The sequence below is a fragment of the Falco naumanni genome, chromosome Z, assembly GCF_017639655.2.
Source record: "Falco naumanni isolate bFalNau1 chromosome Z, bFalNau1.pat, whole genome shotgun sequence".
Lineage (NCBI taxonomy): Eukaryota > Metazoa > Chordata > Aves > Falconiformes > Falconidae > Falco > Falco naumanni.
In genome coordinates this window covers 48,043,175-48,053,860 of record NC_054080.1, presented here as the reverse complement: position 1 = coordinate 48,053,860, position 10,686 = coordinate 48,043,175, and the positions used below count along the sequence as shown (strand labels likewise).

The 10,686-nt window shown below is 40.4% G+C and overlaps 1 protein-coding gene across 7 annotated transcripts; it reads left to right on the top strand.

The window, feature by feature from the left end:
* Positions 1-475: 475 nt before the first annotated feature.
* Positions 476-9,966, top strand: NMRK1 (nicotinamide riboside kinase 1). 7 transcript variants are annotated; one of them, XR_005825517.1, is made up of 10 exons: positions 2,541-2,597; positions 2,697-2,856; positions 3,008-3,098; positions 3,787-3,835; positions 5,263-5,434; positions 5,512-5,583; positions 7,143-7,249; positions 8,193-8,282; positions 8,689-8,790; positions 9,677-9,966. XR_005825517.1 is itself a non-coding variant. In XM_040579173.1 (9 exons), the coding sequence occupies exons 2-9, from the start codon at positions 2,569-2,571 to the stop codon at positions 8,706-8,708; spliced, it is 630 nt and encodes a 209-aa protein (XP_040435107.1). In that variant the 5' UTR covers positions 476-576; positions 2,541-2,568; the 3' UTR covers positions 8,709-9,966. The 7 variants fall into 7 exon arrangements, 6 of the variants coding, with proteins under 6 accessions (XP_040435107.1, XP_040435109.1, XP_040435106.1 ...); XM_040579173.1 differs by lacking the exon at positions 2,697-2,856 and adding an exon at positions 476-576 and having other exon boundaries at positions 8,689-9,966; XM_040579172.1 differs by lacking the exon at positions 2,697-2,856 and adding an exon at positions 605-1,579 and having other exon boundaries at positions 8,689-9,966.
* The last annotated feature ends 720 nt before the right edge of the window (positions 9,967-10,686 follow it).

The following is a 10,686-nucleotide window of genomic DNA, read 5'->3' as shown; positions in this document are numbered from 1 at the left end:
GGGCACGCGGGCGGGGGGCGGGACGCGTGAAGCGGGTGGGGCTCGCGCCCTAGCGGCGGTTGGCGGCGGCGAGGCCGCAGGAGCGCGGGAGGTGGTGGTGCCGGTGGGTTGCGATGTGCCCCCGCTCCGGGCGTATGGCAGGAGCGCCACGCCCGCGGGCCGCCCCGCCGCAGCTTAGTGGTGGTCGCGGCGTGAGCAGCTCCGCGACTGGGCGCGGGAGGCAGGGGCTGAGCCCGTCCGGGAGCCCGCCATCCGGGGCGGGCTCTGCTGGGTGCCCTCCCGGCGCCTTAAGCTGCTGCTGAAGTGAAGCGTGGGCTGTGGCGTCGCCGGAGCGGCGCGGGGGTGTCCGGCGGTGGGCGCGCTGCCCTGTCCCCTCCGCCAGCCCCGGGCGCGGTGCGGCGCCTGTGTGAGGCGGTTCTCGCCGGGGCGGGCGGGGCCTGGGGGGAGGGAGTGCCCCGGCTGGCAGCGCGCATTGGAGCTCGGTCACGCTGTGCCGTTAAAAATAGGGCAACAGTAGGTTTATGTTCGGGCTGCCAGCCGTTTGTCTTGTGCTTAAAGATACTGAGGCGAGCGCAGTTAGGGTGGCCTGGGATTCCTGTGTTGCAACGCTGGTGACAGATTTGCCTCTGTAGTTGGTGTCACACGGCACTCGGGGGGGGAGGAAGTGTTGCTGGTTTTTTCATCGTAGTGTTTTTTGTCTTAACCTGGGTTTAACTTCCGTATAGACGATGACGTAAATTAAGAGTCCAAAGCTCAGCATGTGTGTCCAGATGTTATTTAGTTTATTTGATAGCATTTGTTGTGGGACAAAGGCAAATCCTCTGGAACACAAAACTTACTGATGATTTTTGGAAAAGAGCTTTTTTTATTTTTGTTTCTTTTGGATGACCTGAGTCTCATCACTTCCTGAGAACAGATCGTCTTATTTGCTTGCTTTGAATAGATAGCCAGTACCACAAACGTGATAAATCATTGAATCTGAGAACTACAATATTCATAGGAAACTCTTGCATGCTAACGTACTGTAGGTTTACTGCACCATTGTAGAGTAACAGCTGCTACAGGGGTGATGACTTGGACTAGTTAGTATGTCTTTTTTTTTCTTCAACAGAAAAATAGATGTGAAGCAACCATGCAAAGGTCATATCTGTGAAAGCTGAAATTGCAGTCATTGCACCGAAAGCAAAAGGATATTATTTCAGACTTTGTCTAAAACTTAGCTTCACAGAAATAATACGGTTTTATTTTCACACTGATACCCTGTAACAGTATTTTTCTGTAGAATAGTACAGATAAGTGTTTGTGGGGGAGGGGGGACAATATTACCCGCGCAGTCCTTTCAGGTCTTAGGTGTTACAGGTCTTACCTTCTTATGTGTGACCTAGGGGACAAAACAGGTGAAAAATAGAGTGTTTGCATGTGGTTAAATAGTTACTGATTGGTGTGTGCTCATGGAAACCAATGTTTGACAAATGTTAAACTGTTTAAAGTTTGACAAACTCTGTATATAGACTATTGCTGCTACCAAGAGAAGGACCACTACTTGTCCTTCTGCTACACCATACCTTTGTGGGCACAGGTAACTAGATGGTAAACTGGAGGGGATTTTTTCAGCTGAAAACAAACATTCTTCCCCTCCCTTCTCCTTTGCAGAACTGTTCTTCAGCTGGAGTATTTTCCTGTATAGTTGATTATAGACTCCGCAACACCTGCTCCAGAAGAAAGTTCTGGAGGAGTCAGGGAAAGACAGGATTGTGTCCTCTGGCAGCTCTGACCACTGAAGGTTTTCAGCCAGGCAGAACCTCAGGGCTGATTTCTTGGCAGCAACAGGGATGTGGGTGGACGAACGTAACCTTTTCCAGAATTTCAGCCTTGATATTCTCTGGAGAAGATCAAGTGCTACCTAGTCCTTCTCGGGGTTAAATCGGTTAGGATGGCCTAAGCTGCCTTTACAGTAGTTTCAGTGACTCCAGGTTACCGAAGTGGAGGAGCGCTTGTATGGTCTGTGCTGTTAACTCTCCCAACAAGGGAGTGGTGAGTTGTTACACTGCTCAGACCACATTCATAAAGTCTTTGAACATACTAACCGTTAATAACCCTTAATTAATTTTTTTAAAATATCTTTCTCCTCAGCATATCAGTTCTTTCTTTTATTAAGAATTTTGTTTGTTTGCCACCACTGTTTCTGTTTACCTAGTCTTTTTTACATAGCACTAATGCTTGAGCGAATGACTGTGCTTTTCTTCAGGGTCTTCTCTGGTATTGTATTAATACTGGTAGAACTGAGTATCTCTGAGTTCCCTCCCATATGATTAAAATACTGTCTTAAGATAAAATGCATTGAAAACTCTGATGTGGCATGTGTGTTGCAGATTTTTTTTGTTGGTATTAGAACAAGCAGATAAGGTTCTGACAGTAGCTGTGCAAAAAGGAAAAAAAAAGGACAGAAAATAAGTCTTACCTATAACATATTTCTTAATACAGTAGCTGCTTGCTTTCTTGTTGAATTAAGGGTTTTCACTGGCTACTGTTTTTGACAGTGAAAAGGAAGAACTGAGGAGAAAAACTATGAAAGTATTGGTTATTGGCCTTGGAGGGTAAGTATCAGCAAATTAAATTTCCTTTACAGCTGAAGACTGGCCTTCCTTTCAGAATGGTGTAATTTCTATTTATGAATGGTTATCTTTTGAAAATAGATTGAGAAGACAACATATAATGGTCTCATTTTATGGCATGGAACAGTCAAGAAATTGTTCTGTGTCTGTTGGAGAGCTCTGGTACCATCTCTAACCTCTTTCTTGGCATTGCTAGTCACTGTCTGAAAGCTGTTGAAATCTGCCAGGAAATTTTCTGGAGGTAGAAACTATTTAATTTGAATAAACTTGGGGGTGGGGGTTGGATTGTGTCTTTTTGCCTAACTATACAGAAATGTGTGTGTGAGCTTGTACATATGTTTAAAGGATTGATTTCTGTCTTGATGCAGTTTTTACTATGTTTTCTAATTCAGTGTGACAAATGGGGGGAAAACAACGCTGTCGGAAAAGCTTAAGAAAATGTTTCCCAACTGTGACGTAATCTCTCAGGATGACTTCTTTAAGGTAACAGTTTAGATGGAAAGACCCAATAGGTAAAAGTAGGCTTGAGTAAATTTTAGTATCCTTTCTTTTCAGTTCTCCTATTGATACACTTTTAAAACTTATGCTGCTTAATATAATGTTAACTTAATGAGAAAGAGAAATAAAACAAGCACTGGGGTAATGGAACTTGCAGTGGCCAAAACCACTGAGTATACTCAACAAAACTGAGTATTAGAAAAAAAAGAAAGTTTACTCTCATCTTTTAAATGATTTAAAAAAACCTTTTAAAATAAGGAAGGGGTGCACATTGGATGCAGTTTTCAAGATACTTTGTGCTAATGAAGTTAATGATACTGTGTTAACCTTACACTTGTAGACCAATAGGTAGTTTGTTGTCTCCCAGATCAAAACGGGAAAACAACTTTTGCATTTACATTGGAATTGTTTGTTAAGGAGGGTAAAGGAGCTGTTATTTCTGAAGTGAAGCGCTAATGAACTTAAGAGGTAGGATTTGGAGAATTCGTTGTTTTAGATACCATACAAACACTTCATATTTAAACAGTTATGTACAGCAGTTTAAATTTTAAGATAAATTTAATCAGTTTGGATACAAAAGTGTGTAATCCTTGTTTTTGTAACTGTACAGTATTTATCTGTGACAGCGGTCATAAAACCAGCCTTGAAAATATTCAATTTTTCTCCCCTTCAGCCAGAGTCTGAAGTAGAAACAGATGAACGTGGATTTAAGCTGTATGATGGTCAGTAACTTTGCATTCCTTTTGAACACTCTATCGAGATTCTGTTGTGCTGAGCTTTAACACTTCTTCCCCTGCTCCTCTTCCCTTCTGAGCAAGGCAGTAATCGAACAGTTGTTTCAGAGCAATCCTTTGCTCAGTTTCTTTCATCCTTACTGAGATCAATAAGAAAACTTGCTGAACTAGCAAATAGCTCAAGCTAGTCAACCTTTCCTTTTCTCTCTTTAATCTTTTCCTCTGTTTCTACAGTTGTCTGGTGCAGTAGCAAATCGTACTGTTCAGTTAGAAGTATTGGCCTGCAGCACTAGAATAAGCTTAACCTCATCATTTTCTATGTAACGATGATTTTTTTTTCCCCTACTCTGATATTGAACTCATGGAACATCACCACTGAGCCTCTTTTGTTGTCATATTCCAAATAAGTCAAAACTTGAGTTTGATCCTGACATCTTTATTTCATGTCAGATCTCACATGGACACTGAATGTTTTATAGTTCATGGTTAATGCTGGCTGAACATGCTATGCCAATTTAGTCTTACAAACTTCTAGATCCAGATCCACTTCAAGGCCAGTGCTTTGGTTCAGGTCATAGCTAGTTGTGAAGGTTGCTTATTAGCTAATTTCTTGATACTTGGTGATCACAAAATGTGTTAGTCAGAACCTTAAACGTTGGCCAGAACCTTAAAATGTATCTGAAAACTGACCTTTTATCAACTATTGCAGTCTTTGGGTCAGCTTCTAGACTTCATGAAACTGGAATGTGAAACTAGAGGGATAAGTTAAACATTCTGGTCCAAATATCAATGTTTAATGCTGTTCTTAAAAGCTCCTCTAAAATATATTTGTTTTTATCTGTCCAAAGTCTGCCTTCTGTCTGCCATTCAGTAGGCACTCAGTATGTTCTTACACGTCTACAGGCAAAAGCAGGTGCTACATTGTGCTGTTCTGCTTTCTATGCCATCCTTTCAATCCATCCATTCCCACCCTCCAAATACCTGAATCCAATAAAAACCCAAAGCAAAACATTTCGAGCACCTGCTCTCTTCACCTGTGTCAGTGACAGCTGACAGAAGGGTAGACATCTTGAGGTAAGTTTTTACAAGTTTTGTGGAATAGGAGAACAAACAGTCCCTACAGCCTCTATGACGGGAAGGGCAGTGAAATGAGTTCACACACTTTTTTGGTGCACAGAATTCAGAAACCACACCCACCAGAAATACCCCAGTGATGGGGAAAACTTTAGTTTCAGGGTGTTGTCAGTTTTGAACGTGGAACCTCTTATGTATGTGAGAGTATTTTACAGGTAATCATGTGCCCTTTCATTTAGACTTGTGTGTAGATTCTTACTGATTAACCTAGGGGTAATTAAGAGTTCTTTTTTTATTATTATCTGTTTTTAAGAGGTGACTAACTTTCTGTTTTCATCTAGTACTTGATGCCCTCTATATGGATGAAATGGTGAAAAGTATTCGCAATTGGATGAAAAGTCCAGCAAGCTCAGATGTTGTGACAGAAGGGCCACAGAATACATGTGACAATCTGAAAAATACAGATGACGTTTATATTTTGATTGTTGAAGGCTTTCTGCTATACAATTATGAGTAAGCAGCAAATGTAACCTGATATATTAAAAGCTGCCCTAAAAAGGAAGAAGGAGCTAAATATGTTATTATCTTAGGCCACTTAATGAACTATGGAATAGAAGATATTTTTTGACCCTTCCTTATGAAGAGTGCAAAAGGAGAAGGAGGTAAGATTATTCAGTTACTGGTCACAGAGGGTCACTGTGCTCCCCAACCTGGAGTGGTTCTTTTATATTTGCTTTTCTTCAGTGCTTGCTAAATGCTAGCTTAAGATCATCTGTCTTCTGTGATTCTGGGGGAAGATTATGTGGCTCTTTAACCCACATTAACAAAAGCATGCACGGATGGCGGTGGGGGGGGTGTTTTTTTGGTTTTAGGGTTGGTTTGTGGTGCGTGGGGTTTTTTTGTATATTAGAGCACAGGGATATTAAAGTGTTAAATGCTTTACAAACACTTAAAAGAGAATTTGTTGTCCAGATAAATTATGTAGATTGCTGAGAGCCTGTTGGAGTTAAACCATGTTTAAAACCAGAAACAGTGAAGAAAACCTAAGTAGTCTTATCCTTGGTTGAATACAGCTACATTATTATTATTGTTCATGTATGCTTTTAGTATATGCTTTGTTTAGACTGTGCATTAGTTGTACCATAGATCTGATATAGATTATTGAGCCAGTATCTGACTTGCCTCCAAATTTGGACCAGTACTTTGTGCTTGGAGCAATATATGCGCACGAAGTCAGAATCTGCTGGCTGAGTGAAGAAATGCACTTTGTTTTGGTTGTTTCCAGGTTCTTAGTTTCTCACTAGACTCGCCTTTAAAGGACTTTAGTGTCCAGACTGGAAATGACTAGACAAAACAGCTATTCACTTAAAGTTTGAGAAATCTGTATACCCAATAAAAAAAAGAAAGTTAATTTGTTTTGGTAACTCTTTAAATACACCTGTCCTGGTTTCGGCTGGAATAGAGTTAATTTTCTTGGTGGCTAGTGCAGTGCTGTGTTTTGGGTTTGGTGTGGGAACAATGTGAGCAGGGACTTTTCATTTCTCCTTTCTCAGGCCTTGCTGGTGGGAGGGCTGGAAGGGGCAGGGGGCACAGGGAGGGGACACAGCCAGGACAGCTGACCCAAACTAGCCAAAGTGGCATTCCATACCATCGAGCCATGCTCGGGTGCCCAGGGCTGCTGGTAATTGCTGCAGAACTGGCTGGGCATTGGTCAGCAGGTGGTGAGTGGTTGTATTGTGCATCACTTGTTTTCCGTTTGGATTTCATTCCTCTCCCCTTCTCCCTCCTTTTCATTGTAAGTGTTATTATTATTGTTGTTCTTTAGGTTTTATCTCAATTGTTAAACTGTTCTTATCTGAACCCTCGAGTTTTACATCCTTTTCTGATTCCCCTCCCCACCCCCATGGGTGAGGGAGGAGTGAGCATGCAGCTGCATGGTACTTAATTACCGGCTGGGGTTAAACCACAACACCACCTTAATTTACATCATTTTTTAAAAAGAAACTTTTACCTTATCTTAAATGTCATTTGATTGGCAGAAATAAGTTAGCTAGAGTTCGTGTCATAGTTTATATTAAAAAAAAGGATCCTCCTTTGCCCCAACAGTTAGGCAGCCTGCCAGTCTTTCTTTCTTTATTTTGGATAGATGCTGTTATTAAATCAGCTGACGGTAGGGGAAAATGTAAAACTTGTATGGGAAAGCAAACGTATTTTTGTATAGCACCAGAGTCTATCAGCCAGCAGATACACTGGGGTACTTCGATGGACACGTGTGGCCTATGTATCTGAAATATAAAAATGAATTGGAAGAGAATGCAAGTAACATTGGTATGGTATCCTTAATTTTAAACTTATAAAATGCTTAATGTGACACTTAATGCAGTTTTTGTTGGGTTGTGTTTTTTTTTAATGGGACAAAGTTTTCTTCAGTGTTTTTTGTGGCACTTGAACAATAGGTTTGGGGCTTTTGTTCGTTTGTTTTTCAAGTTTATAGGGTTTTTGATTTTTCAATAATGAAAATTATGAAGTTAAAAAAGAGAAATATTCTGATCACTAAGTCCCTTTAACAAGCTAGTTTGTATGTGCATGTGTGCATACATGTGTATGGCTAAATAAGGAGCTTCTGGGACAATACAGAACAGAATTGAAATAACAGAATTTAAATCCTTATTGAAATCCTATGATCTGAAGATAATTCCTAGGGGCTGACTGTGCACACCACAGTCACCGGTCCTGTGTGAGAAGTGCCAAAGCCGGGCCAGCTGATGGGGCACTGCCATGAGCTTGTGTGATGTTCACACTTTTACAGCTCTTGGACTTACCACCTCTGGAGTGGTGGCCAGAGGAAAGAGAAGTCAGGTGGCTGCTTCATCAGCATACCACTTCTTACTGTGCAGTGAGAATGGAACCACCGTGCCCCTTCATGACTTGCTCAGACCCTGAAGCTGAGGAAGAACCTGAGCTCTTCCACTGCGTAGGAACCTTTCTGCTGAATTAAGCCATTGCTCTGCAGTCCTAATGTTATTACCACTATCCTAATGGAAACTTTTATACCACAAAACCCTGTAAACTAGTTCTCAACTAGAATACTTTTATGTTATTTTTTAATATGTAAAATGAAGTTGGGAAAGAAGAAAAGGGAGGTATTGGTCTTGTGTTTTATTTTTTCGTATCTTCTGATGGCACCTGTAGAAATACTGAAAATTTTGCCAGTTGCTATTACAGATAACTGGCATAGAACTCATGAAACTTCTTGTTTAATCTTTCTTAGTTTACTTGGATGGAACCAGATCCCAAGAGGAGCTTCTATCCTATGTGTATAGTGATATAATACAGGAATTAAAAAAGCTGAGGGAAGAAAGTAAGTAGCATTACTGGAAATTGAATCTGCTTATCCCATTCCAAATTATCAAGAAGCCAATTCTTTCATATGAAAATACTGTAAGAATTATATAGCTCTGTGTCTCCTTGGGTATTACAGTCCTTACACATTCGACCATTACTCCTAAGTCATTATAAGCGATACCTTAACTTCCTTGAAATTGGATGTTCTGAAATAACAGATGAATCCACTGATTATCTGATTTATCTGAATCCACTGATTTATCTGATGATAAAATAATGATTAAAAAAGGGGAAACAGAAGGAATATGGGGCAAAACATCGACAGCAGATGTGTTAGTGGTATTCGTTTTTCTTACACAGTGGTATCATTTCCTCTGTATGTACATTACACTACAGTTTAAATTTGTACTTTTTAATTTTAGATCAGCAGTTCGCAGCATGATAATGTAGAAAGCTTTTGGTACAAACTGAAAACCCCAGGACTGTCATACTTGGCAAGCCAACCAACTGAGCAGCTGTTATGTGTATGTCCATAATACTAGTTCATGGAACACAAGTAGATTAGTAGTGACTATTAACTGTGTAAGCCTCAGATATTGCTGAGTAGTATTGCTAGTCCATTATTCTTTAGAATTCCTTTAACCAGTCATGCTTTGGCTGATCTTTAAATCTGATTGAGTGTGTACATTTTAAAGAATATAAACATAATTTTGTGTACAAAACTATAAAGATGCAGTTCTGTTGGTTTAATAAGCATATTTGAACATGGATGAATGCAATTTGAAATGTTCCTATAGAAATGACAGTAATTATCTCTAATAATGAGCTTCTAATCACTGATAAACATGTCTAGAGGAACTAGCTATGTGCTGTGGCAATGGTAATTTCAAGATTGTATAAGCTGTTAACATTGCTTATTCAGTAACTGAATCTGTTAATGAATACATCATAACTGAACTTAGACTTGCTAAAGACCTCTGTGGTGTTTGACAAGTAACTTTTATGTTGTGCATTGGTTGAAGCAGTTGGGAATGGCTGTCTAAAAAAAACCAACAAACAAACCTGAGGAGAAGTCAGGTTGTTGGAAAAAGATGTAGAAGAGAATGTAGATGCATCAGTAACAAGATTAAGTGCACATATTGTGCAGAGATCAAGGATTGGGATAGCACAGACTACTAGTCAATAAATGCATGCTTCAGGGAGGAGGAAGGAAGAAATAATTATTATGGGTATTCATAGTTTAGATTGAAATTATAGTAATGAAAGTGTTAAGAAAGCAGGTATGCTAAATATATGTTAAAGCTTTGTCACAGGGTTTGTGTACGGATATTTAGATACAGGAAACTGGCAAGTTGAATCATATTTTGTTGCTGAATAAGGAATGTATTAACTCTTATATTTTTTATGCAGTGTCTTACATTTTCATCAGCCAGAACAAAAGTCAAGCTAGAGCCAAGTAAAGGATGCACTATATTACCATGTGTCAGCTGATCACAGGGACTGAAATGTAATGCTTTATTGTTAACAGTATTAAGAGTCTTAAACCTGTAAGAAAAAGGTCTTAATGAGATTAAAACTGTGTTTAAGACAAAGTGCTTCCAAATGCTATTTTGTATTACTACTTTGCAATAAAAACTGCAAAAAAAAATGCATTCATGTCACATTTGCTGAAATGCAGTGATGAACTCTCTGACCTTAAACTGTATTTTTGTTTTTATTTCCCTTTGGAAGGTGTGCAACTGTGAGAGGGTGGGTAATACTTGGATGGTTGTGGTGTGTTGACTTTGACTAGGTACCAGGTGCCCACCAAGCTACTACAATCACCATCCTCAACTGAACAGAGTGGAAAAATAATATGATGAAAGGCTCATGGGTCAACATAAGGACAGGGAGATTGCTCAGCAATTACAGTCACAGGCAAAACTGACTTGGCTTGGGGAAGTTAATTTAATATATTGCTAAGCATATCAGAGTAATGTAAGAACAATCTTCAAAGATTTTTGTCCCCCTTGCCTGCCTTCTGCCAGGGCTCAGTTTCACTCCTGGCTTCTCTGCCTCCACCCACTGAGCGGCACAGGGGGATGGGGAATGGTGGCTGTGCTCTGCTTATCACATTTTTGTCTCTGCCACTTCTTCCTTCTCACAATCTTCCCTTGCTCCAGCAGGGGGTTGCTCCCATGGAAGACCGTCCTCCCCAAACTTCTTCAGCGTCTTTTCCATGGGCTGCAGAGATCTTTTGACAGCTCTTCTGAAACCATCACAGTGTGGAGCTGCATCAAAATACTGTGTAGGCATCTTACAAAAGGGTATTGCAAACAAAACAGGTGGTGCTACTTTGCTCCGGTGTAAAACCGGTGGACTCGCATTTTCAGTTCCAGTTTCTACCTCTGGAGGGAGTCCATAACGGACTTAAGGGCAAC